The sequence below is a fragment of the Heliangelus exortis genome, chromosome 2 (assembly GCF_036169615.1).
Source record: "Heliangelus exortis chromosome 2, bHelExo1.hap1, whole genome shotgun sequence".
In the NCBI taxonomy this organism is placed as follows: Eukaryota; Metazoa; Chordata; class Aves; order Apodiformes; family Trochilidae; genus Heliangelus; species Heliangelus exortis.
The window spans coordinates 149,725,702-149,752,723 of record NC_092423.1 but is presented as its reverse complement, the minus strand read 5'-3'; the positions used below and the strand labels follow the sequence as shown (position 1 = coordinate 149,752,723).

The 27,022-nt window shown below is 45.3% G+C and overlaps 3 protein-coding genes across 3 annotated transcripts in view; all 3 read left to right on the top strand.

The window, feature by feature from the left end:
* Nucleotides 1-27,022, top strand: part of TOP1MT (DNA topoisomerase I mitochondrial) — a 163,102-nt gene that overhangs the window by 55,856 nt on the left and 80,224 nt on the right. The window lies entirely within an intron of this gene.
* Nucleotides 7,360-11,570, top strand: LOC139793596 (lymphocyte antigen 6E-like). The gene is made up of 3 exons (XM_071738518.1): nt 7,360-7,494; nt 10,013-10,132; nt 11,233-11,570. The coding sequence occupies exons 1-3, from the start codon at nt 7,443-7,445 to the stop codon at nt 11,439-11,441; spliced, it is 381 nt and encodes a 126-aa protein (XP_071594619.1). The 5' UTR covers nt 7,360-7,442; the 3' UTR covers nt 11,442-11,570.
* Nucleotides 16,421-22,968, top strand: LOC139793600 (lymphocyte antigen 6E-like). Its single transcript, XM_071738525.1, has 3 exons — nt 16,421-16,641; nt 21,208-21,327; nt 21,937-22,968. Exons 1-3 carry the CDS (start codon nt 16,590-16,592, stop codon nt 22,143-22,145), a joined length of 381 nt encoding a protein of 126 aa, XP_071594626.1. The 5' UTR covers nt 16,421-16,589; the 3' UTR covers nt 22,146-22,968.

Here is a 27,022-nt window from a genome sequence, read left to right as displayed (position 1 = left end):
TTCTCATGGTGCTAAGCCCATCCCAGAGCTATTTCTGGTGGTGTTTCCTTCATCTTCTTCCACTTTCAGCTGGAATGAAGGTGGCTTTTCCTCACGTGGAGAAGCAGGAGAGAAAGAAACTGTGAACAAACCCCAGGCTTGATGCCAAGTGCTGTGTTTCCAAGCCAGGAATGGGAGGGCACATCCTTGGACTTTGCTTTTAGAGGAAGAAAAGCTTTGTGGAGCTCTTTTCCCTCCTGAGCTCCTGTTTCCCTTCCTCTCCACCCATCTCCTGCAGCAGTGGTCTGGTTGCAAAGCCAAACTGGAGCAGCATTGACCTCTTCTGCTTGGGACAGAGGAACAAAAGCCACCACTTTCCCATGCCTGGGACTCTGGGAATTCCTCTCCTCACTCAGACTCAGAACTTGGTGGCTCTGAGAGCATCTGCTGAAACATTGCTTGGCAAGAATTATAGAATTTTCAGGGTTGGAAGGGGACCTTTAAGGTCATCTTGTTCCAACCCCTCTGCCATGAGCAGGGACACCTCCCACCAGATCAGGTTGCTCAGAGCCCCATCCAGCCTGGCCTTAAAAAATTCCAGGGATGGGGCTTCACACCACCTCTCTGGGCAACCTGTGCCAAGGTCTCAGCACCCTCACTGGTGAAGAATTTCTTCCAAACTTCCAATCTAAATCTCCCCTCCTCTAGTTTGAATCCATTCCCCCACATCCTATTACTCCCTGACATCCTAAAAAATCCCTCCCCAACTTTCTTTGTGGGCAAGAAGGACACCAGAGGGCTGGAGAGTGTCCAGAGAAAGACAACAGAGCTGGGCAAGGGTCTGAAGAACAGGTTTTAGAAGGGGTGGCTAGAAAAAAACTGGAGAAAAGGCCTGGAGAAAAGGAGGATGAGGGGAGATCTCTCTGCAACTCCCTGGAAGGAGGTTGGAGCAAGGTGTTTGTTGGTCTCTTCTCCCAAGGCACAATCAAAGGATGAGGAAATGGCCTCAAAGTTATGCCAGGGGAGGTGTGGAATAAATATTAGGAACATTTTCTTTACTGAAAGGATTGTCAAGCCCTGGCACAGGGCAGTGGTGGAGTCTCCATCTCTGGAGGTATTTAAAAGCTTTGTAGATGTGGTGGCCTTGGAAGCACTGAGTTAATGGTTGGACTTGGTCTTTTCCAACCCAAAATTATTTACAAATATAAAGTCCTTTAAGGCATTGTTACCCTTTCCCTGACATTTTAACAAGCTGGGAGGGGGTGAAATCCTGGTGTAAAATGTGTGCAAGGTGTGAGCTGTTGCTACTCAGCCCTTTCCTTGGCAAAGCAACTTGAAAATCTTTCAACTCAGGGGGGCTTTTCCACCTTGGGCTTGCTCTCTGGATCAGTGTGGGTGGCTTTTGGCTCCCACATTCCTTTCAGGTTGTCATCCATAAAGTTTCCAAGTCCATGCATGTCTTGAGTGGTTGACAAGGTGGGTTTTGTGGGTTTTCCACTCCAGCTGTGGATGGGATCAGTCAGGGCCCATGAGTTGCTCTCCCCATACACGGTGGAGTGAGAGGAGCCAAAGCCCAACTACAGGGATACTCTTGAGGTGGATCCATGGCTTTTCTGCCTTCTGCTTGACCACAAGTGCAAACATCTCTTGGCAACCCCCCCCCAAAAAAAAAAAAAAAAAAAAAAAAAAAAAAAAAGAAACAAACACAGCTTTAAATTTTTTGCCAAGCCTCCTGAGAAAAATACCTTTCTGCAGATCCTGTCTGAGGAACAAGATCGTGTTCCCAGATATTGTCCTGTTGGTTTCTCTGCCCTGCTGAACACACCCATCAAGCTGAGATTGTTTCAGCCAAGATGTTTCCACGATCAGCAGCTCCTCCACCTCCTGGGGACTCTCCTCCTCAGGGACAACCCTTGGCCACGGTCGTGGAGGTTTCAGCCTGCCTATTACCTGAGGTTGTGACAAGTTTCTAGACGTAATGAGGGGTGGCCCAAGCTCTCATTCCCACCAGGTGACTGGAATTTGGATGCCATACCTGGCTGGGTCAGCAGGAGTGGGTCAGGAGAGAAACCAAAGCATCTTCTACACAAGCCTTGAGTTTTTCCACTCAGGATGAGTTTTTGCCATCCCAGTGGGGGTTCACTCTGGAAATAATCAGGCCCAGAGCCCCTTAAAATAAATTAAGAGGAGGGATGTTGACTGTGGAACTCATCACAGCTTTTATTTTTGTGGGGGTTTTTTGTGGGAGGGAGCTGATGGTTGGACATGGTGATCTTAGAGTTTTTTTTCCAGCCCTGACAATTCTGTGTGATTTTCCTCTCAGCTTTCACCTGAGTTTGGATATTCAGCTCTTGGGTTTCAGTGCTGATCATCATTTCTAGGCCTGAATGCCCATCACACAAAGCATAAGTAAAAAACCTAAACCAAAACAAAACAAAAAAAACCCAAAACAAAACCAAAAACCACAAAACCAACCAAACAAAAACACCACCAAAAAATCCCAAACAAAAACAGAACAGAAAAAAAACAAAGAACAATTTTGAACCCCATGACTTTTTGCTTGCCTTCTGGTGCAGGATGTGGATGTCTCCCTTTTATAATGGGAAGGCATGGAAATTTTTATTTCTTACCTAAGTAAAATGGACAACTAGGCTCAGGTTTTCTTGATATCCCTCCAGGATGGCTGTGGAGGCTCTCACAAAGCCACAACTGTGTCCCAGATGAGGTTTTTTTTCCACGTCACCAACCTGGTAGGTTCCTGCTCTCTACATCACCACGTAACTCCAGCACCTTAAAGTCTAATTAAAAAAAACCAAAACCACAAAACAAACACTAAAACCTCAAAGGGATCAGGAAGACACTTATGAAGACAAACATGATAGTTGTCACCTCCTTTTCTTCCTGGAGAGGCTGCCCAAAACCTTCTGGGGCAAAGCTTTTGATCAGCCTCTCAGAAGTGGCACAGTTCCAATGCCCATGGAAGCCCAAGATTTTTCAGGAAGGTCCCAAACTTCACTCTTGAGGACCAGCAGGAACAGGCAGCAGAGCAAATGTTCCAATTTTAGTGCCTGGTCCCATCATAAAAGAGGATTAGGAAGGCTGAAGAAGGAAAAATTCTCACTCCCAGTGGAAAGGCAAAGCCAGTTTTGGGGATTATCAGCTCTGTCACAAATGCAAACTTAAATAAACCTGCAAGGAACATTTCTCCCCAAACAAAGGTATGGCCAGTGGCATCCTCCTTGGCAAGGACTGGAATTAACTCTTTGGGGGAATCCTGTGAGGGTTATGAGGTTTTCTCACCAACCTCTTCTTCCCCATCCCAACCATTCTTTTTCCCTGCCCTTTTTCCATTACACCCTTACAGGTGTAATGGACCCATATCCCCCCTCCTAGGTGCCACCAGAGAATAAAAAAAACTTGGTCCTGGATCCAAGAAGGATGATTCACATCCACGACTCCCCAAACAGGGTGGTTATAGCCAAACTGTTTGGAAGGAGCAGCCTGGTGTCAGGACAGTGTTGGAGACAATGAGGGATGGGGTGTGCCCAAGCAATTGTTGATGGAACAATGGCAGGGATGGCTTTGGAGTTGGGCTTACACCCTGTTTAGGGAGCTGGTCTGGATCTGGCCCTTCAGCCAGGGCATTGGTGGGGACCTGAATCATGGTGGTTGACTCCAAGCATGATGGTTCTCTTTGGTATCTCCCCAGAAGCCTGATGAGGCTGAATTATATCTCTTAGATTCGTGGAGGTTAAAGGAATGGGATAAAAAATAGCTTTAGGCCTCTGTTGCCTGAGAGCTGTGACCCCAAAGGACTTATTTTCCTCACCCATTGTGCCCCACAACAAGGTTCCTTGTGACCAGCATCACACTGGGATGGAAATCTACCTGGATCACCTCTGAGTTCAGGCAGACCCAGCAGATTTGGACCAGCCTTGGCTTTCTTAGCTGGAAGTTTTGTAGCCTCTGTCATCTTCCACAAATCTGACCACAAATCCAGATGCAGATGAAGATGTGCTTTGGGAAAACAAAATATCACACAGAGGTCTTCCTTTTGTCCTGGGGTTTCTGGATCCCTTGTTCTCACCCCCCCCCCCCCCCCTGCCCCCATCCTGTCCTTCACCTAAAATTATTGCCATTGCTTGGCCAGATGAACCAACCAGAATTTCTTGCCCTGCCAAGGAAGGTGGAGAGGACAAGATCAGATCAAGCTGATGCTGTCCAGGGCTGGGCTTGATTTCTTGCCCTTCATGGAGAAACTAAATGATTCAGGAGCACTACCCATGGCTGCCTTCTTCTCACCTTCTTCTCCCACGCTGTCTCCTTTGAGGCTTCAATTTCTGAGCTGAAACTGGGACTTTCCACCATGGAGGAGAGCTGGGATTGGAGCCACCCTCCAGAAAAAAAAAAAAAAAAGGAAAAAAGAGGAGAAAGTTGAGGGGGAGAGTTGACATGAAAATATTCCTGGACCTGGCAGTTTGCTCCACCTTGCTGCTCCATCACGAGTTGAAAACATGCTTGGTCTGGTTCCAGTTACACAAAAGGAACAAGCCTTGCACAATGTTCTCAAGGTCTGGCACAAACACACCCTATCAGCTGCCAAATGCAAAGTGGGATAAAGTTTCTTCCTTAAAATTCCCAGGCTTTGTTACCTACCTAATATCCTTCAGTAAGAATATTCAGATCCGGGTTAGCAGCCACTTGGCTCAGTTTCTGCAGGAAGATTCATCCTACTGCCCTCCCCTCTCTTTATTTTTTTTTTCCTTTTGTTTTTATGTCCCTGAAAAAGTAGTTTTAACACTTCCATAGTGTTCCCTGAAGTCTCCTGACACCATCTGCACTTCCTTCTACCCAAAGCTGTCTTTGCCTCGACTTTGCTTTCAGTTTTCTTTCTTTGCTTAAAAAAAAAATGGGCTGCTCACTGCTTTATAGGACACCCATCCCCTCTCCCACCTCTGAGGTGCTGGTTGGAGCAGCCCTGGGCATGATTGCAATATCAACATCACACAAGAATAGTGTGGTTTGGGGACCTGGCCAGCCCCCAGCATGGCTCTTAAAGCTTTTTCAGTCTTCTTTAGGGACACAGGGATAAGGGTGAGGTGATGCTCCAGATGCCTTCCCTATCCAGACCCTACTGTGTGACTCCAAGGGGTATTTAAACTGGGATTTCTGGTTAAAACCTGAAGGGTTTCTGCACAGAACTACACGTGGATCTTGCACAGCTCTAAATAAAGCCACTGTGGGTGAAATCACAAAGCATCAATAAATCCCCCTCCCATCCCACCTTATTTCTTACCCTCATTTTGCCTGTCTTTAATTATTTCCCTCTGAGCTTCGTGCGGGTGCTTTGATTTATTTTGCTCTCAGCTCCCTCCTTTTCTCTTCCCACTTCTGGGTGAAATATTAATCTTGTTTATGATTATTAACTTTCCCTCTCCCTAATCTCCTTAAATGCTTTCTCACATTTCCACTTCCTGCAGCCCATTTCTCCTTGGCAGATTTTCTAGTCAGCTGCACTTGGCTTTCCCATCTTGACTGTTCATTTATTTCTTTTAATTTCCAAGCTTTTCTTCTTTCTCCTTGTGGGCTCTGCTCGTGCTTTGCTCCTTTCTTCCTGCTGAGGAGCAGCATTTTGCTGCTCGGTTGGCTCTAAGATGAGCAGAATCCAGAGGAATAATTCACTTCCTGGATTTTGACCTGGATAGAAGGGAAGGAAGTTTTGTTTTCCATTTCTCCAGCTGGCTGAGAGAAGCCTGGCTATTAGAGAGAAAACAAACATGTAGACTAATACCTACTATTTCCCAACGTGCTCCAGCAGATCTTTTTTTCCTCCCTGATCTCATCCCTGCATGTATTTGTACAAAATCTTTTTTTTTTTTTTTTCTGATTGCTCCATCAGCTGTCACGTGGCTTTTTCATAGACTTGCTAAAAGAGGAGATAATTAAAGATTCATGAGCAAGGTCAGGGCAAATCCAGAGAAGAGAGTGGGAAGAATCTGAAAGCTTCACCCCCTCCCCTGAAATGTTCATCCCTTCCACCCTGCTCTGAGGACAGGCAGAGACAAAAATCTTTGGGAGCTGAAGCTGCTGTAGAAAAGTAGGAACAGGGCAAAGGAAAAATGACTGGAAGGGAAATACCCATCACATGGGGTTGGGCAGAGGGATATCTGCCCAAGATCTTGCAGACTGGTGATCAGGGGGAAAACCCTGGGAACCAACTCGTTGGGGAGTAAATTAAACAAAAACAAAAAAAAACAAAACAAAACAAAACAAAACTGGATGTTCTTCATTCCATTTCCACACCATTTGTGACCTTACAAATGTTGCCTCTGAGCTCCCCTTGGTTGTTTCCTCTCTAAAGACCAAAGGTCCTGGTCTTCTGTGATGTCTTGGTTACAGTTGGACTCAATGATCTTTAGGGTCTTTTCCAGCCAGGGGAATTCTGGTTTAGTTTTTTTAACTTTTTTTTTTGGTTGGTTTTTTTTGGTTGGTTGGTTGGTTGGTTGGGGTTTTTTCTGTCTTCTTGACCAGGATTTGTTTCACTTCTCAGTCATTTTCATTCCCATCCATAGTTTAACCCCCATGCCCTTTGTGCCTCTGCTGCACCTTAAAATCATTTGGCAAGAGGTGATGAAGTGATTGTGGGAGCAGAAGGAGGGAGCCCAGCAGAACTGGAAAGGTCATGAGGGACTGGAAAAACCTGATAGAATCTAGAGCTGGGTTACAGGTGGAAACAAACATTGTCACTTGGAAATCCTGGATGCTTCTGGAAGAGAGAGAAGCATCAAAGTCCATCCCTGCCTGTCCCATGGGAGTCTCCAGGTACAAAGAGTGTCATTGCAGGAAGGGTACAAGATGGTTTTTTGCTTTTTATCACTTCCTTTAGTACAAGTGAGATAATTCTGAATGACTGCTGACAATCCAGTGAAAATCCTCTTTATTGCCTCCTCTCCCACTTCCCACAGATACAAAGCTCTCTGTTCATGGCAGAGAGAAAGGATGGAGGATTCCAAGTGATGCCTCCTACCTTGGAAGCTGGAAGCCAGCCCAGATTGGTGCAGCAGCTTCTGCTTTGCTCCAGGTTTCAGGGTTCAGCCCAGCAGGGTGAGAAGAGACTCCCACATTTGAGTCAGATAAATTTTGCTCCCCAAATTAGCAACGAAGCCACGGTCAGCAGGAGTTGGCCTTGGAAAAAAAAAAAAAAAAAAAAAAAAAGAAACAAAACAAAAGATTGGATCTGATTGAGACGTGAAAAAAAAAAAAAAAAAATTGCTACCTGGAGCTTCGTAATAGGTTCCTACGCAAAAACACACCCAGCACTGATCACATCTGGAGTCCTGTCACTCCCCAAACCTTAAATTACTGCAATCAAAAGGAAGGCCAAATAAACTGGGTCCCAGTATAAAACCTTCCCTTGTGGTGCAGCGTCCCCACATCCTGCTGGCTCTGAGGGCACAAGGACCATGAAGGCTTTTCTGCTTGCCCTGCTGCTGGCAGTCCTGTGTGCCAAGCAAGGTAAGGAGCTTTGGAGGAGCTTTGGGAGAGCCAGAGGAAGAGGATGAAAAGCTGAGAAGAGAAATTAGAGAGAAGGCAGCGACGAGAAGGTTTGACAGCTTTTGTTGCAGTTGGTGAGGTCTTGGTAGTGCAGTTTTGTTTTGGCATCAGCTGTGCCAAGGAGTATTTAGTGGGGTTATTGAGCTTATAGTGGGGAGCATTGAGCTTCTGGGTGGGTTCTGGTGAGGTAGCAAGAACCCAAAGAAGATCAAATCACCTCTCTGGTTTCTCACACCCTCAAGTGTCAAGCTCCAACCACTCGCAGCTGAAGACAGACCAAAAACTGGTAAAAGGAATGTAGCTGGGCTCCACTTTTGGCTTCGGTTCTATTTTTGCTCCTGAATGAAACTTGAGGAATGGTTGATTAAAGTGATAGGGCTGGTCTTGCCACCCCAGCTTCTGCCAGGGTTTGACTTTATTTCCCACAGTGACATTTCAATTAAGAAACTAGGTTGCTGGCAGATATTTGAAAGCCTTAAAAGCTCTTTGCTCATGGGTTTGAAGAGCTTTTTTTTTTTTTTTTTTTTAAAGTGTCTGGGAGTCAGTGTGCTTGCAAGGGGATCCACAAGGCTCTTTGCTCTTTCAAAAGATATAACCAGATAATTGCACAGAAAAATCCAGTCAGGATACATTGGCTCTCTGCCTGGATTTGCAATCCCAAGGAGTCCCGTGAAGCCTTTTTGCACCGTTAAGGTTATTTCTGGCTGCATTTGCAAAACTGGAGCTAATGGAAGGTGGAGCCCAGGCTGAGGCAATGCTTTATAACAGCTATAATCGTTTCAGCTGTTATTGTTTCCTGACTGGGAGGTTTTTTTTCCTTGGAGCAGTCAGTGAATACGAGCACATTCCGGATGCTTTCTTGCACACGCTGGGGTCTCAGCTCCATCTGCAGCAGCAGAAGTGGTTTGAACACTCAGGTCGTGAGTTTTTTTGGCAGAAAAGCAGCTGAGAAAGAGCTGTAGGGACTGTAAAATGCAATAAAACTTGCTAGGCAGGGTGTCTGGGATTGCTCTGGTGTGTTTTGCAAAGAGACAGTAGCCTAAAGATTGGACTGGGGGAACTCCAGAGGAGACGGGAGAGGCTGAATTTATCCAAGTGATGGAAAAACAGTGAGTGCTGAAGAGTCAGTTAAAAAGAAGTTAAAACCAGGATGTTAGGAGGATGCTTTGATCTGCTGTTATGGAGAATATCTTGCTTGAAACACCTAGCACCAAAAAAAAAAAAAAAAAAAATCTGGGAAGGTTTTAGAGCAAGACTGGGCTGAGAAACCCAGAGGTGTGCCCAAGGCAACTGAGCTCATCACATCACAGAGGGAAGACCTTTTGTTCTCCTACTGGGTTGTTAGGGCCTAAAATGGCTTTTAATTCTCTTTTTAAAAATGCTTCTGGAATTGCCTAACCCAGCACCAGGGGTAGGTTCAGCTTCAGAGCTGAAGTTGAATCAAGCAGCTGAGCTTTGGAGAATCTCTGGGAGGAGTTCCCATCTTCAAAGTAGGTTCAGATTCATTTTAAAGGGAATCTCCTGTGCAGAAAAAAAATATATATATGAAGAAAGCCTTCCTGGGGTGAGAAAACCAGGAGATATTGAGCCAAGGAAATTTCAGCCTAACTGAGGATCCTCTATGGTTTGTAATTTGGTCACCTGCAACCCAGAGCTCCCCACCAGCTCAGAAATGGGGAACATTTCATGGGACTCTAAAGAGGAGGGGAAAAACTTTCTCCGAGCTCTGACCCTACCTCTAGGGAAGAAGATGGCACTTCCCAGTGTTTTTAGCACGGCCAGCCTGGAGATTTGTCTCAATTTCCTTGAGTTTTGTTCCAAAACACATAGCTGACCTCCTTCTGGCTTTGTAATAGACCCTGCTCAGCCTTTCTAATATTATCACTGTGAACACATTGTTCCAGGCACTGGTAGAAATAATCTCTCTATTGTCCAGAGAAACCTTCTCAGGGAACTCCCTTTAATGTGGCTCTGTGCTCAATAATTTCCCTCACCAGGGTGTCGTAGGCTTTAATTAATTCATGGCTGTAGGGTGGTTTGCAGATGCAAGCAGAAAATACTAAAAACTAAGCTCTCACCTGAGAATGGTCCCAGTTGGTTCATCCTCTCCCTGTTGGAGTTACACAAGACCCAGCTGGGCTGGCTGGGAGCTGGGTTTCTGTAGGGTGGCTCTGAACCAGGTCAATGGGGACCTTGGGGAGTAAGAAGGTCACTTGAGGGTGATGCTCAGGGTGAAAAGAAAAGAAGTTTTCAGGTTTAATGGCTGCAAATCTCAAGAAAGGAAATGGATTTTGTTTCATTTGTTTGCTTTTTCAGTTCCATTAATCAAAACCTAGTTCTTATTTCAAAACCCCACTTCTCATGAACTTGTTCTTATTGTAGTTTTCACCTCGCATTTTCCAAGATGGGGCTTTTTGAGACTTTCTTCCCAGGAGGGGGAAGTAAGTGCTGGAAACCACTAATTTGTATTTTTCCCCAGCTTCCTCCCTGTTTTGCTACACGTGTGAAAACGAGCACTCCAACTGGAACTGCCTGAAAACCTACAAGTGTGATGACAATGAGAAATTCTGTACGACCACATACAGCACTGCTGGGCTTGGTGAGTACCAGCAACACCTCAAGATGATTTTGTTGCTTGCTTGGTTTGTTTTCCTCCAGAGAAACTGATGGGATGAGGTTTTTTGAGAAAGAAGTGACCACTGGGGTTTATGGATCCCATGTAATGTGTGTTACATGGATCCCACCACCTGTGCTCTTCTACACCAAGACACTGGGAGAGTTGTCTAGGGAGGTTTTGATGACTCCTCACTGGAAATGGTTATGGTCAAGCTGGATGAAGCCTTGTGCAACCCAGGACGTGTCCCTGCCCATGAAAGGGGGCTGGATCTTAATGATCTTTAAGGTTTCTTCCAACCCACACCATTCTCTATGTTCCTCACCACCTTGTGGCAGGGCTGGTTGGAGCAGACAGATTTTGATGAGCAGGCCCTGTTGTTGCTTGATCTGAGAGCTCCCACACCTGTTTTGTGATGGAGGCTGGAAAGGGGCTGGATGTCAGTAATGCAGTTTTAGAAACAAAAAAAATCATTGGCAGTGATTTTTTTTTTTTTCTTTGCTCTCCTCCAGGAATCATGGTGTGAACTTCTGTCAAGGGCTTTCTAGTGCCGTGCATTTCACAAAATATCACAGAATCATTGGGGTTGGAAAGGAGCTCTGGGATCATCAAGTCCAACCCTTGATCCACTCCCCCTGTGGTTCCCAGCCCATGGCACTCAGTGCCACATCCAGGCTCTTCTTAAAAACCTCCAGGGATGGAGAATCCACCCCTTCCCTGGGCAGCCAATTCCAATGCCTCATCACCCTCTCTGGAAAGAATTTTTTCCTAATATCCAACCTATTTGATCTGGGGCTTGGAGGTTCTCACCTAACACTCAACAAATCCCCATCTTTGGAGGCATTTCAAAGCCATTTGGAGCTGATCCTTAAGGACATGATTTAGTAGTTAGATGATGGGGTTGGTCAAAGGTTGGACTGGATGAGCTCGAAGGTCTCTTCCAACCTAAACATCCCATGATTCTGTGACATTGATTCTACTCCTCCATTGCAAATTTGTGCAATTTACCTCCTATTGTCCTCTGGTCAGGTCTGGTAGAAAATTCTTAGGTAATAACTCTTCTTTTTTATTTATTCTCCATCCAGGCAAGGACGTGGGGCATCGCATCACCAAGAAATGTTCTGTGGACTGTCCTGAGACCAACGTCAACTTTGGTGTGGCAGCTTATTCCACCAAATGCTGTAGTACATCCCTGTGCAATTTCAGTGGTGCCAACAGCATCAAAATCAGCTACGGGGCAATGTTGCTGGGGGTTGTGGCCAGTTTGATCTGTGTCATCAGGGCAGGACTGTGATGAGGGCTGGGAGAAGATAGGACAATCCCAAGAACCTACCTACAAGGTATTCCCCAACTGAGAAACCAATGTCCTTTGTCAAGTGTCTCCAGCAGGGTCTATACTGCCCTGTTTTGTTTTGTTTTGTTTTTTTTTCCAAGGCATTGCTTCAGATCCCATCCACAAAATGGTGCAGCATCATAGCTCCTATTTTTTTCCCCTGTGTCATTTGTTGTTTTGTACTAATTTTCCCTGGGAAAGCTCTTTTGATAACCTGTGTGTGACGATTGTCAGACAAAATAAAGATTTATGTTATTCTAGAGTGTGTTTGCTCTATTCACAGTTAAAACCAGCCTGAAGAAACATCTCTGCTGGAAAGAACTGGATCTCTACTTCCCACTGAATTCCTCTTTTTGGTTTTTAGCACCTGGGAGTCTTCTCCTGGCTGCCTTTCTCATTTGGCTCAGTTGCATCCAGCAGCTCCAGAGAGTCATTCCATGAAGCCAGATGTTCTGCCTGATCACTCACTGATAATGAATGAAGGTGTCAATCTGGAAAGGTCAAAGATGTTTGTGTTGTTCCTATCACAAACAACAGCCAGATTTGTTTTGTAACTGCTAAGACACAGGTCTGGGGGGTTGCCAGGTATCGGGTGTGTTCCTGGCTGTGCTCCCAAAGTTCTCATCAGATCTCTGCAGGGTGGATGGTTTGGGTTTCTAGAACCAGTAAAGGGTTTAAATTGAGATGGCAGAGATGTCCAAGATGAGGATGGTGCTGCTGGAATCTCATGGAGAAGGAAACCTCAGTGCCTACTTGGAGAAGATTCTGCTGAGTGATTGCTCTTGAATTCCCAGCAGGGAAATGGGCAGAAAAAGCTTGACAGAGGCTATGGGTGTCTTCTGATCTGGTGGGATCATCTCTGCTCCTTCCTTTTCCTCTGTCTTTGGTGTATGTCCACGCTTGGGGATGGAGGAGATGGGGTGGAGATCCCCTCCATCTCTTGGGGGTGGAAGAGATGGGTTGGAGATCCCCTGTAGCTCCTGGGGATGGAAGAGATGGAATGAAGATTCCCTCCATCTCTTGAGGATGGAAGAGATGGGTTGAAGATTCCCCCCATCTCTTGGGGATGGAGCAGACAGGATGGAGCTCTCCTGAAGCTCTTGGGGTTGAAGCAGATGGGGTGGAGAACCCCTGCAGCTCCTGCAGAAGCAGAGCTATAGCTAAGACAGTCAAACTACCTCCTCTTTTGGAGCTGCAGGGTTCATCGTTTCCATCCGAGCAGCTTACAAGAGGAGGGCTGCATTTTGGAAGGGCTTATATAGAAGTGGCACCTGGAAAAAAAAAAAAAAAAAAGCTCTGATATTTGCAGCCTAGCTGGATTTGAGGGGAATTCTGTTCCACCATCACCCAAGACAGGCTGCAAAGGTTCTGTCTTTCCTGTGCAATGGGGAGGAACCACAGCGCTGGCTGAAGGCTGTGAAATGGGATTACACTTAATCATCCTGTAAAGGTTTAATTTCTAAGCAATGAAAATGTCCAAGCATTTATTTAAATGGGAGATGGAGCAGTTGAAGGACGGGACCGTTATGGCATTTCTGTGCTGAAGGATCAACAGAAACTTTGGGGTTTGCACTTCTTTTTAACCCCTTTTTTCCCCCATGCTTTTCCTCTGTTAATCACAATAATCTCTGAAATCTTTCTCAGAGCCAACTTGAAAAATCCACATCTAGTAAGAACACCTGAATTTCACAGCAGCTTTTGAATTTCAGCTTTTGTTTCATGGCAACCATATTTTTTCCCCAAAAAGAAAGAAATTCTGTGCCCTCCTCAGATGACAATTTCAGCCACGTTTAGAACAAGACAAGCAAAACCCTCCCCTTCCTTCTCCACTCAGCAACAGTGCCAAGGGAAATAAATATTTCCACCCCTAAATAATTCCCCTGTTACTCATTCCATAATCTTCTTGGAGCACAGAACTTCCAAATACTTGTAAACTGTGATGTGATCTTTCTTACCTTGAGCCCTCTGGTGTCCTGATCATCTATGCCCCTTCTACCCTTTTCAATTTATCTCACCTGGAGCTGTTAAGGATAATATTAATTTCAGAAGGCCATATGAGACCAGTTGGAAGAGTGCAAGACCATCTAATGGAAAATCTTGACTGTCAGAAATCCTGCAAGAACGCCTTTAAGAAATCTGCCACCTCAAAATCTCATCAGCTTGCAGGAGACAAGAGATATTTTAGGTTTTTACTTGGATGAAACTACGAGGGGGAAAAAAAAAAAAAAAAAAAGTGCCTGGCTGAGCTGCTATTTCTGAACGTGTTAATGGATGCTGCTTGCTGAAATAAATCTGAATGTGGGCTGCCTCTGCAGCACGAGGCAGGGGGGGTGGAATGGCATTGCCTTGTGTTTAGAGTCCCCTTGTCTGCCATTACCTCCAACAGTCAGCAATAAAAGTTGATTCACCAATAAAGAACTCATCAAACCTCATCTGGACTGGAGAAAATGAAATATTTCCCCGAGTAGAGGGGGTTGCACTGCCTAGCGTGGAAGGTTCCAACTTCTGTTTTCCTCCTTCCAAAGGTTTTCTGAAGCCAACCAACCAACGCCTCTCCCTGGAGCTTTCTTGGTTAATTGCCACCTCTGTTCCAAACTGAATTTCAGTGTTGGACCTGTTGAGAAAGCAGGAGTTTCCTCACCTGAGTCACACTGGTCTCCATCCGAGCAATATTTATCCATCCATCTTGGAGTTGTTGGAAAGAGTTACATCACCCCAAGAGCTCTCCATTCCTTTTGGGTGAGATAATGATGCTAAGTGGGTGTTAAAGAGTCCCAGGAGGCTTCTTTCAAGGGTGTAGAATGGTAGGACAAAGGGGTAAAGGCTTTAAACTAGAAGGAAGTAGATTGAAGTGAAGAAATTCTGCCCAAAGAAGCTGTGGCTGCATCCTCACTGGAAGTGTTGAAGGGAAGGTGGGATGGAGCTTGGAGCATCCTGGCCTAGTGGAAGATTTCCCTGCCCAGGACAGGGGGGGTTGGAATTAGCTGATTTTTAAGGTCCCTTCCAACCTAAATCATTCAATGATTCTGTTTCTATGAGGAGCCTCCCATGAATCTTGAGGTTCAGACTGGAATCCCTTGGTTTCTAAACCCCTTCTCAGGAAGGAGCTTAAGTGTAATTAGATCCACATTTTATTACAACAGATGTTCATGTATCTGTCTGTGCAACATGCACAGAACTTTTATCCAAGCAATTTTTTCAGTACTTCTTCTTCTTCTTCTTCTTCTTTTCTTCTTCTTCTTTTCTTCTTCTTCTTCTGCTTCTTCTTCTTCTTCTTCTTCTTCTTCTGCTTCTGCTTCTGCTTCTGCTTCTTTTCTTCTTCTTCTGCTTCTTCTGCTTCTTCTTCTTCTTCTTCTTCTTCTTCTTCTGCTTCTTCTTCTTCTTTTCTTCTTCTTCTTTTCTTCTTCTGCTTCTTCTTCTTCTTCTTCTTCTTCTTCTTCTTCTTCTTCTTCTTCTTCTTCTTCTTCTTCTTCTTCTTCTTCTTCTTCTTCTTCTTCTTCTTCTTCTCTTCTGCTTCTTCTGCTTCTTCTGCTTCTTCTTCTTCTTTTCTTCTTCTTCTTTTCTTCTTCTGCTTCTTCTTCTTCTTCTTCTTCTTCTGCTTCTTCTGCTTCTTCTTCTTCTTCTTTTCTTCTTCTTCTTTTCTTCTTCTGCTTCTTCTTCTTCTTCTTCTTCTGCTTCTTCTTCTTCTGCTTCTTCTTCTGCTCCTTCTTCTTCTGCTTCTTCTTCTGCTCCTTCTTCTGCTTCTTCTTCTGCTTCTTCTTCTGCTTCTTCTGGTAACATCTTTCAGATTTTATCTCCTGCAGTTCCATCCTTTTTATCCACACTGGAATCTCATCTGTCTTCTGTTGTCTGCAGATGGAACAGTTTCTCCCTTGATCTTTTCCTTGATTTAAGCAATCTCACAATTAATTCTAATATTCTATATGTAAACTATTTTGATCCCCAATAGCGGGGTTTATTGGAGGGTCTAATATTCAATGGGAAAGAAAAAAAAAAAAAAAAAAAAGAAATAAAACATATGGAGAGCAACAAGGATCCAGCTGGACAGTTTCTGGGACATTGTTTCTTCCATCCCTACAGCTAGGTGGCAGAAGGAAAACTGTGGGAAGAAAAATCAATAACAATCAGAAGAAGATGGGAAAAATGCAAATTTCATACAGGGAGACAGGGTGAAGCATCACAACAAGGAGGAACAAAGAGCACTGTAGAAAAATCCATTTGGAGTATTCACATTTGGCATTTCACATAATTTTTAGCTGGCTGTGTTTGTAGGGTTTTTTTCTGAAGATTTAATGAGTTGGTTCCTTGATCACATTATCCCTCATCCTCCAGGCTTTAATTGGTTTGTTGCTTTTTTTTTTTCCTCCCTGACATTTTTTGTAATTTTTTTAAGAAAAGAACAGAGCTTTCTTAATGTGATGGGAGTGGGTGTTTTTTCTATTTTTTTTAATTCAAGTGGCCATTTTCATTGAGTTGTGGAATTTCTTTTCTTGTAACTTTTCCTCTCAGATAAAATATCCATTCTTGTAGTAGAAACATTTATGTTTCTGTCTCAGAAGAAAGCTCACAGAAAATGATTCCTAATCCCCTATGAAACAGGGTGGAAGGACACTGCTTTTCTGATCTATCTGACAACCCTGGGAAACATTTTCTGGAAGTTTCAATCCCAGTTTCAATTTGAAATCAAAGCCCTTTCCATATGCACTAAAATAAATCCATGAAGACAGAAGCTTTAAGGGTACAGTTTGCTCTGGGACTGAAGATGGCCAGGAAAGGGAAAAAAAAGGGGAAAAAAAAAATTCCTTTTCTTCTCTGGACATTGTTTTGGTGTTCTGCTTTTCCTCCACTTATCCAGAATTAGAAACTTTTGCCCACTTGACACAAGCAGCGTTGTGAAACAACTAAAGAAAAGAAGAAGGAGGGGGAGAACACAAACCTGTTTAGTTTTCCAGCAAAGCCAACAAGTGCTGACACGTTCCTATCAATTATCCACCATCTGACACAACAACCCTCCAGTTATTATCCCAGCATCAAAGCAAACACTGCAGAGGTATAAAACCTGCCCTGGATGAGTCCTGCTTATTTTGGAGGCTGCAAGACTTATAAAGGATGAAGACTTCTCTTCTTGTCGTGCTCCTCATAGCCCTGTGCACAGAGAAGGGTGAGTTTCCAAGGATTATTTTGGGTTAAAAAGACCCCCAGAGTTGGGGCATGGCTTTGGTGTTGAAGGCTGAGATAGGAATTTTGCAGGAGGAATGGGAAAGCTGAAGGGTCCTTTGGCTTTGGTGAATATTCCAGAGCTTAGGAGAAGAAGCCAAGGGGACATAGCCCTGGAAGGATGCTGAGGAGCTGAAGTGAGGGATGAGCCACTCATCCAAAAACCCTTGGAATGGCTCAGTTTAGGCAGCTGAAAGCCCTTGGTGCAGCTCCATGGGAAGGGGGATTAATTGAGGGATGTGAAGAGCTGGACACATGAAGGACAATACGTACAACAAAGCTGCAAAAATGACATAGAACTAATTAAGTTATTATTATTTATTAATTCATTTATATTCCATATTGATTATTTGTTCATTTCTTTATTCACTTGTTTATTGGTTGCAATTACAACCTATCATTACCTGAACTGGTAGAGATGGTCATGCCAGGAGAAGATGCTCCCAACTTTTTCTTGCAGGTTGTTGCTTTGAGGTGCAACTTTGATCCCAGGTGTGGGGTGGAGATGCAGAATCCCATTCCCATTCTAGTAATCTCCTGATGCACTCAGAACCTGCACTTCAACTCTCCCTGGCTGCAAAAAAAAAAAAAAAAAGCCCATCACTTAGAAGGGAATTTAAAGCTCATCTACACCTTCCAGTAGACCAGGTTGCTCCAAGCCTCATCCAACCTGACCTTCAAGACTTCCAGGGAAGGAAAACCAGGGAAGATGCTCCATTTGCACAGTGGGTTAGGCAAGGAAGAGATGGTGGAGCCCTGAATATTCCAGCAGAATAATCAAGGGGGTTTTCACTTTATTACAAATTGAATTTTTCCCTGACTCTGCTGTAAAGCTTTACCTGCAAATTACTGGCCATTCCAGTCCTGGTCTAGCAGAGCACTTAAACTCATGCTTAATTTGAGGTTGTAAATGTTCTCACTGTGGGACTTTACAGGTTTCAAACTTGGCAGGTGCTAAATCATTGTGCTCAATGAGGTTGAGAAAGTTGAAGGCAATAAAAGGACCTTTCCCTGCAGCTTATCAACTGCAATCCCTTTTTTTTTTTTTTTTATTATTATTATTATTTTAAAGAGACCACATAATGAGACAGCAAATGTAGCAAAGCTGCTGGTGGAAATTAACACAAATACAGCACCAACCTTCAAGCCAGAAGGTTGCTGATCCAACTAATCCTGAACCTGATCTATTTTAATCGGGTAAATCCTGCATCTGCCAACTCCTGCATTTGCTGTACACGTGTAAGCTCTTTACCTGGGTGGCTCCAATTCTTCCCATGAAAATCTTCCTTGTGGAATATTCTTCAGTGAGAATGGAGCTCTGATTGGGCACAAGCAGAGCTCCAAAGGCAGCGTGGTTTAAATCCTGAGTGAGGAGTAATTCCACAGAAATATTGTTCCCTTCCCCACTCAGCCTTGCTGCACCAGATATCTCAACAGAAGTAAGGGGTTTTCCAACAAAGGGGTTTTCAGGAGCAGGAACAGTTCTTGGTCTTATCAGCACAGAGGATCCAAATTGTCCTACCTGACTTCAGAGTCCAAACTGAGCTCCAGAGTCTTCTTGTAGTGAATGTGAGTGAGACAGAAACCTCCTGAACACTGAGAGATGTTGGTAAAATCCCCCTTGAAGGTGTTTCCCCCTTCTTCTGGCTAGAAGGGTATTTTTAAATTAGCAGCTTTGGGATGTTGGGATTTAAAAAAAAAAAAAAAAAAGATTTAAGCAGGAAACACTCCACTGTTTCCTGCAGAGATTCAGGAAGTTTTTTCTTGGTGTGAGCGTGATTAAAGGAGCATCATTAATTATGGAATAAACTGAGTTACATATCTGGAAAACCCAGTTTGGAGACTCCTCTCTAGCATATGGTTTTGTGGTTTGTTTGTTTGAGTTTTTTTGTTTTTTTTTTCTGGGAAGAAAGGGTGGTTCCCAGTGGGGTGGAGCAGAAATGAGCCTGAGGGGGGGTTTGCACAAGAAAAGGGAATGAAGCCACACTGCTTCCAGGGCAGCATCTAAATGATAATGATGAATAAGCTCAAGAAGGGTCCTAGACTTGGAGAGAAAACAAACCAACCACCCAGAAACCAAAGTGTTGTGGCCTGCAATGTCAGGAAAATACTGAATGAAAAAAAAAAAAAAAAAAAACAGGCAGGAGAAGCAAGACAATCCAGAGATTAAAATGCCCATGATTAAGGTAGGAAGCAAATTGCAACAGTCTGGGTATCAAATCAGAGTGAGGCAAATGCCAGGATTTTGAAATTGTAAGGGTGTTGAGCATAGGAAGAGAGGGAGTCTGGGATGTCATGGGATCTGAGTCACTTCAAACCCAGTTCCTTGGCCTCTGTGTCCTCTTCCAGCTGCTTTTCAGTGAGAATCAGCAGAAGGAGAATGGGATCTCCGGACCATGAGGAGAAAATAGATAGAAAGTGCTGGGTGACCAAGGAAAAGGACTGGAATGAGGAGAAAAGGCACTTTCTGGAGATGGAGAATGAATAGTGCCCTAAAAGGCTTTTTTTTTTTATGGCTTCCTATGAAATACACAGCACATCCTGGGAAGCAGGGTCAGAATTTGGGCTAGGAGGCCACTAGGGAGCCAGCTGAGCTTGCCCAAAGGTCAAACAAGGACAGCAATGAGGTTGGGACATTGCTGGCAAAGACAGCAACAAGGGCAAGGAAGCCTGGGCAAGGGGTGAGGAGAGATGAAGAGCAAGGAAGGCAAAGGACAGCACTGGTAGAAAAAAAAAAAATAAAGTGGGTATTAACCAGCCAGAAATAAGGAGAGCTTGGAAATGAGAAAAATGAGCCTAAGCCTCAGAGGGCTGACATTAGTGCAGGAGTGTTTGCTTCAGATAAACAGATGAGCAGGAAATTCCCCTTATCATGCAGAGAAACCTTCCCTGAGGAGCTCTTTGCTCTGAATGGCTGCTTCAGCTCACTGCAGCACAAGCTGCTTCCAGCCACTGGCATCAGTGAATGAAACTATCCCAGATGTACCTGATCTGGAGTGGTAGGGAGCCCTCACCCACAAACAGCCATAAAAAAAAGAATCTACAACAGCCAAGGGGGTGATTTGCTGAGCCTGGTCTTCTCCAGGTTCAAGATTGTCTCCTGAAAATGAAGCAGCTGCATGAGAGCATCCATCTTCCACCTGAGAAGAGAAGGCTTAGGGCAGACCTTATTAGGATGTTCCAGGACTTAAAGGGGGTTGCAAAGAAGATGGAGACTCCCTATTTACAAGGAATCCTATGGACAAGACAAGGGGCAATGGGCACAAGTTGCTCCTGGTGTGGTTCTGGTTGGGCACAAGAGGAAAAATTTTCACTCTGAGGACAGTCAGACATTGGAATGGTCTCCCAGGGGAAGTGGTGGATTCCCCAAATTTGGAAAGTTTGAAGTCTCAGCTCAATGGGGTGCTGAGACATCTCAGATAAACAATAATATTAGAAAGGTGGGAGCAGATGATCCTTCAGGTCCCTTCCAACCTCAGATCTGTGATTCTATGATTTTATGACAGGCTAAAGAAGTTGGGGTTGTTCAGCCTGGAGAAGAGGAGGCTCCAAGGTGACCTTAGAGCAACCTCCCAATATCTGAAGGGGCTCCAAGAAAGCTGGGGGAGGGCTTTGGACATGGGGGGGTAGGAAGAGGACAAGGGAATTGGGTTAAAACTTGAAGAGGGGAGATTGAGGTTGGACATGAGGAAGAAATTCTTTTGTTTGAGGGTGGTGAGACCCTGGCCCAGGTTGCCCAAGGAAGTTGTGGCTGCCCCATCCCTGGAAATGTCTCAGCCCAGGTTGGATGGGGCTTGGAGCACCCTGGGCTGGTGGGAGGTGTCCCTGCCCATGCAGGGGGTTGGAACTGGATGAGCTTTAAAGTCCCTTCCAACCCAAACCGTTCTATGAGGAGCAGATTTAGGTCACTTATTCCTCACTTGAGGTGAGTTCTGGGGGCATGCAGCAAAATATTTGTGCCTGGGTTGGCCACAGAGGTTACTCTGAAGTGTTTGTCTCCCTTTTTGCATTAAAAAAGATATTTTAAATAACTTCTGTTGTCTTCTGATAAAGGACGTGTAGGACAGGACTCTTCAGATGAATTGAAGAGGATGTGAAAGAGCACGGAGAAAAATCCATAAGTCTCTTCCCATACAAGAATAGGAGTAAGCAAATGGGGCTTGGAGGAGCCAGTTTGGAAAGAAACCACAAGAGCTTCATGCTCCAAGTGGTAGCAGACCAGAGAAGTCCTCCCAAAAGTACACTGGGGATGGCAGATATTTGCATGGCTTCAAGGAGAGTCAAGTATCCAGAGGGAAGATCCCTTGAGAATTCCTAAATGACCAAAGCACCTCAGTGTCAGGAGTCTGAGCTTGGGTCCAGGAGGGTTCCTGGGGTCAAGTTTCACAATCCCAGCAGGTTGTGGCTGTTGGGTTTCACAGATCCTCCCTAGGGATGAGCAAGCAGCAGTTTGGGGGTCACAGGGATGTGTCTCGAGGTGACTGATGGGTGTTGTGTGCTTCTTTTGCAGCTTTCTCTTTGACGTGCTTCACGTGCAAGGATGCATCCTCCAACATCCACTGCCTGAGCACAACCAAATGCTCTGACCACGAGAAGTACTGCCTCACAACCTATTCCACCACGGGCACGGGTGAGTGTGAAGCTTTTCCAAAGCTCTGATGACAAGATGGGGATCAGGTTAGGCTCTTGGCTGAGATTCCTCCCCACCACCATGGGTGGTGGAGGAATTAGTGAGGATTAGAGCACACACAAAGCAGATCTTGCAGCAGGTGGGAACTTGGCCCAGCCCATATTTTTTGCAATGTCTTGTAACAGTTCTGCACTGCTGATTAAGCACATCCAGGAGAAGGAGACACTGGAAGAGAGAGGCTTTCTCTGCACAAAGCCCTTGTCTCCTCTCCGAGCTCATGGGAGGTGATGGAATTTGAAAGGGCCAGTGGTTCAAGACATGTTGACAATGATGTCTTGAAGTCTTGCACTGTGGGTGTGCATTAGATCCCCAAATTCCTGTCCCAGGTTCCTCTCACCTGGTCCTAAAAACAGCCCAGGAGTCAAAAGGCCTGGAGATGACCTCCACAGGTCATAGATACACAAATAATGATGCAGTGGGATGAAGCCCAAGAGAAAACCAAGAGCGTTAAGTCCCGAATATATTCCCCACAGGGTTAAAACTGATAAAAAATATACAAATTAAAAAAAAACTGACTTTTCTTCCTCTTTTCTCTCTCTCCCACTTCAGGCAGTGACCGTAACCAGCGTATAACCAAGAAATGTTCTGCATTTTGCCCAACAATTGACCTGAACATTGGCATAGCTGGTGTTGCCACCAGCTGCTGTGACACGTCTTTGTGCAACATCAGTGGTGCCAGCAGTGTGAAAACCAGTTACACCATGATAGCTCTGGGGGTCTTGGCCAGTCTTGCCTGCATCCTCCGGCTGGGTTTTTAAAAGGGTTGCAGGAAAGGGGAGGGAGCTGCTTGGCCTCGCATTGCAAGGGCTCAAACTTTCATCTGTCCAGTGAAAATCCTACCTTGCTTCTTCTGCCTGGAAGGTACCATCCCATCAGCAAAGATTTTTTGCTCTTCCCATGCCCTGGTGACAATGCATAAAAGGACAGCCCAACCTCAAAATTGTCTTTGGAAGGGAAAGGAATGATGTGGAGCCCTGCACCTGGGAATGACAGAAAGGTTTGGGTTGGAAGGGACCATAAAGATGATCCAGTTCCAACTCCCCTGCCATGGGCAGGGACACCTCCCACCAGCCCAGGTTGCTCCAAGCTCCATCCAACTCAGCCCTCAATATTTTCAGGGATGGGGCAGCCACAGCTACTCTGGGCAGCCTGGGACAGGGTCTCACCAGCCTCACAGGAAATAATTTATTCCTAATATCCATCCTAAACCTCCCCTTGTCCAGTTTAAAGCAATTCCCCCTCATCCTATAACTCCATCTCCTTGCAAAAAGTCACTCCCCAACTTTCCTGTAAACCCTTCAGGTACCTGAAGGCTGCTTTAAGGTCACCCCAGAGCCTTCTCTTCTCCAATAGTCATATAGACACCATATAGTCACCAACTCTCCTATTATTGGCTTTAATAGCTCCATGAATTATTTTTTCCTATCCGTTTTATCCCTGCCATTCTCTTGTGCCTTTTTTTTTTTTTTTTTTTTCCCCTTCATACCATTTTCTTCCCTGTATTGTTTTGCTCTGAGGAAGCCTGGAAGATCAGAGTTATTAAACAGAAGCTGGGCACAATAAAATGTTCTTTTTATTCTATTGTGTGCCTGTGTCATACAGTGCATGGGGTGCTGGGCTTGGATGCATCCAGGTTAGCAAGAAAATAGGAGGTGTCAGTCTGCAAATTGAACTGAAATAATGCTGAAATACAGTGCAGTTGCTTTGCAGTGACTTCAGGAAACCTCTTCTCAGATTTTCTTGGCATTTTTCTGCAGTTTGTGGCTCCATTTCAGTGTAAACTCCATTCTATTTAACTTTCAGTTTCACTCCCGGGTCAGCTGGATGAAGGGAAAATGTTGGAGAAGTCTCCAGCAAGGAAACACGAGGGGACGAGGTGGGACCCAACACCAAATAATGTTGAGCACTAAGTTTTCCTTAAATTTATTAAATATCTTCCAGTAGAAATCACTTTGTAAGCATTAAGGATCATTTTGAAAAGGGAGAAAAATATCTTGCATGGAGCTGAAAGGAAAATAATCAGAAAAGACAAAAGGTTTCTCCTGTCTGTCATCTGGAGCCTGAAAATTTCAGCTTCACCCATAACAAAATCTATGAAAAGAAATCTTTTGTGTTTGCTAATTAAGTTTCCCATTGAGATTAAAGAACTCATTCCCCTGCCTTGACCTTCCCTGTGGATAATCTTAGCTGGGATTGAGAGATTTGCTTACTCAGACCCTTCTGAAGTGAGTCATGGGAGGCTGAGATGCTTTCTCCTGGACTGCAGCAGCTCTTCTCCACTAGGATCACCCAACAAGACCTCCCAGGGTAATGACTTGGGTGCAGCTCACCCAGCTGGTTTGCTCTCTGCAGACTCATTGCACAGGGAGAGCACTTTTCCACTTTGCTGGGGATTGCTTTGCCTGAAGCAGAAGAAGAACAAAACTCAGAAAGAGCCAAATTTTTTACAAGAAGCTTGGAAAGGAAACGTGGTCTCATGACTCCAGCTCAGCCCAAGCTGCTCCCACCCCTTCTTGGCCAACTCGTCCTCACATCCCACCCCCAGCTGTGCAATTCTCTCACTGGTTTTCTCTCCAAGGTTTTTTTGTTGCCTTCTTGACCCAGTCTGACTCTGGGCTTTGTCTCCAACCTCTTTATTTTCTTCAGAGAGCCTCAGCTCATGTGTTTCTCCTCAGTCCTTAGCCATGAGACTCTTGGTTGTCCTCGTGGTTTCTATTGCACTGCCATCCCACAGCTGAGCTGATTCCATCCTCCTGTCCAATCTACTCTCTTCTTCTTCTTTTTCCTCCATCCTGATTTAGTGGCACCCACGTTTGAACACCTTGAATGAGCCAAGAACTCTCCTGTGCTCTTGGATGGCCACACTCTGCTCCACCCCTGGACAGCAAGGTGGTAACAACTGATTTATCTGAAGTAATTTTCAGCCTTTGGCATCTTTAGGATTTCTTAGAGGTGTCCCTGATTGGCAAAGGTCAAGCTGGGGCCAGTACAGCTTCAGGTCTTGTCCTGCTGAAGTTGTGGATGCAGACCTGGTCTGGGCATCCAGATTGAGAATAAGGTCCTGCCTTGTGCTACCTGAACTTGACCCATTTTGGGTTGTGAGGGAACCTGGCAATGAAGCAAGGGATAAAAATATGTGGGTAAAGTGGATGTGGTAGAACCTACATTTGCCATGGAGGGTTTTATAGTCTGCTTCCTGCTGTTGCATGGAGAAATTATAGGAATCTATCAGTCCTGGGAATCTATGAGTCCCATCCCTAAGAGAGTAGCTCCATCCAGAGGCCCCAGCCTGCCTCCTTCTTGTTTGGTTTCTCCCTCACCCCCTAAGTTTTGCATTCTCCACTCCTCAGCAACACAACCCACGTGCCTGGGCCAAAGATTGACCCACATCTCAAGTTACATAAAAGGCTCCTTATCTAAAAGTGGGAGCAGCAATTATCCTGAGGCACAGGAGGTCCTAAAACCATGAAAGCTCCCTTAGTGAACCCTCCCTCGGACAGGAGTGTTGGGTAAGAGGAGACTCCTCTCTGCCAACCCCTCTGAGACATCCTGATGTAATATCTCCCTTGTAGATGCTGCTGCCTAATTCCACTTCCCTCCACCCAGGGTTTCTTATTTGTTGGTTCCCATGGTTGCATATTTCTTGGATGAGAGGGATGAGCTGCCTTGAGGAGACATCTGGGAGGCCTGAAGGGCTCTCAAGAGGAACATGATTGTCTCACTCAAATAGTTGAGATTGCTCCTGGGAGGAACCTGGCTCTCTCTGCCTGGATTATCTAAGAGCTCAGTTTTCAGTGCTCTGAGACCCTGCAGCAAGACCTGAATCATCCAAGGGATCCTTGCCCTGCCTAAATTAGGTTTCTAGAGGATATAATTTAAGGAGGATCCTACTTTTTCCTCACTTACAGCCCTATCATCACTAATTCTGAAGGAGCAGTGATTCTGGAAGTGTTCAAGGCCAGGTTGGATGGGGCTTGGAGCAACCTGGTGTAGTGGGAGGTGTCCCTGTCCATGCAGGGCTTGGAATTGGGTGAACTTTAAGGTGTTTTGCAACCCAAACCATTCTATGATCCTATGATTTTATGATTCTATGATTCTATGACTTATGCTGCCCTCTGCTCTCCTCAAATAATGTGGCTGTCTTTTCCCTCAAAACCTGAAATTTCTCCCCTTTCTCTCTGCTTATTTGCTGCCCCCTGATTAACACACAGCAAAGCAAGAGACAAGATGGATGGAAAAGACCAGAGCAACATCTTCCTTGGGTCTAAAAGCCATCTGGAAGCCACAGAAAGGGAGAAAACCATTCATTTTCCAAAGTCAACCATTTTCTTTTGCCATGCCAAGCTCATGGCTCCGTTTTGAGGTCCATTTTAGTTTTCCTGAATGGGTAGCAATGAGATATTACTCTAAACTTCCTTATTCTTCCTGCAGCCTTCCTCCATCTGACTTTTCTCTTGGTGTCCCTGGTTTACCTGCTCCAGGCTGAAGGCTGTGCTGGTGGGCAAGAGGAGATCCCCTGCCCACTCTGGATGCTGAAGTTTTGCCTCTGACTGCATTGGGTTTTTTAATTTGTCCCCTTAAGAAAGAAGGAATCACTGCAACCTGTGCTGCAAAATTACTGCTCCCCAGCCTCTGAGAAGAGGTGATGCTCCAGCATTACAGCACATCTAGGTATTAATAAAGATATTAATGCTCTAGGAATACCTCCCAGATAACTCTTTGACACAGAAGAGCTTGGTTCCTACTCAGTTTTCTTTTCTCAGCTCACATTTTTGCCCATGCTGGGATGTCTGAGCCACAGCATCTTCTTGCAAACCTGGCTTGAACTGAACCAACACCCTATTGTTCCAGTGCTTAAAGGGGAGGGGGGGCTAAAAAAAAGATGGAGACTCCCTATTTGGAGTTGGGCTGATTCCAATGGAATGGTGTCCAACAAGGCCAAGTGCCAGGTCCTGAACTTTGGCCACAACAACCCCATGGGGAGCTCCAGGCTGGGCACAGAGTGGCAGAAAGGGACCTGGAGTTTGGGTCATCAGGAAGCTGACCATGAGCCAGCAGTGTGCCCAGGTGGCCAAGAAGGCCAATGGCATCCTGGCCTGGATCAGGAAGAGTGTGGCCAGCAGGTCCAGGGAAGGGATTCTCAGCCCCTCCCTGGCTCTCAACAGCTTTCCCTGGACACACAGGAGCAGCACAGCACAGGGATGGCTCTTCCATGGAATAGGCTTGAGGATTACCAAGCATCTCTGTCCTTCAGAGGACAATGATGCTCAAGAGAGGAGAATGATGATAATCAATCACCTCTGTCCTTCCACACCTTGAGTCCTGTGTCCAGTTCTGGGCCCCTCAGCTCAGGAAGGAGATTGAGGTGCTGGAGCAGGTCCAGAGAAGAGCAAGGAGGCTGGGAAGGGATCCAGCACAAGTCCTGTGAGGAAGGGCTGAGGGAGCTGGGGGTGTTGAGGCTGGAGAAGAGGAGGCTCAGGGAGACCTCATCACTCTCTACAACTCCCTGAAAGGAGGTTGGAGCCAGGGGGGGGTTGGGCTCTTTTCCCAGGCAACTCTCAGCAAGACAAGAGGGCACAAGAGGTCTCAAGTTGTGCCAGGGGAGGTTTAGGTTGGACATTAGAAAGAATTTCTT

Bases quoted from the DNA above. Each gene is read 5' to 3' on its own strand.
- LOC139793596 (XM_071738518.1), top strand. From the start codon at position 7,443: ATGAAGGCTTTTCTGCTTGCCCTGCTGCTGGCAGTCCTGTGTGCCAAG. The intron at 7,495-10,012 runs GTAAGGAGCTTT...ATTTTTCCCCAG, and splicing joins AGTCCTGTGTGCCAAGCAAG to CTTCCTCCCTGTTTTGCTAC. The intron at 10,133-11,232 runs GTGAGTACCAGC...TTCTCCATCCAG, and splicing joins ATACAGCACTGCTGGGCTTG to GCAAGGACGTGGGGCATCGC.
- LOC139793600 (XM_071738525.1), top strand. From the start codon at position 16,590: ATGAAGACTTCTCTTCTTGTCGTGCTCCTCATAGCCCTGTGCACAGAG. The intron at 16,642-21,207 runs GTGAGTTTCCAA...CTTCTTTTGCAG, and splicing joins AGCCCTGTGCACAGAGAAGG to CTTTCTCTTTGACGTGCTTC. The intron at 21,328-21,936 runs GTGAGTGTGAAG...CTCCCACTTCAG, and splicing joins CTATTCCACCACGGGCACGG to GCAGTGACCGTAACCAGCGT.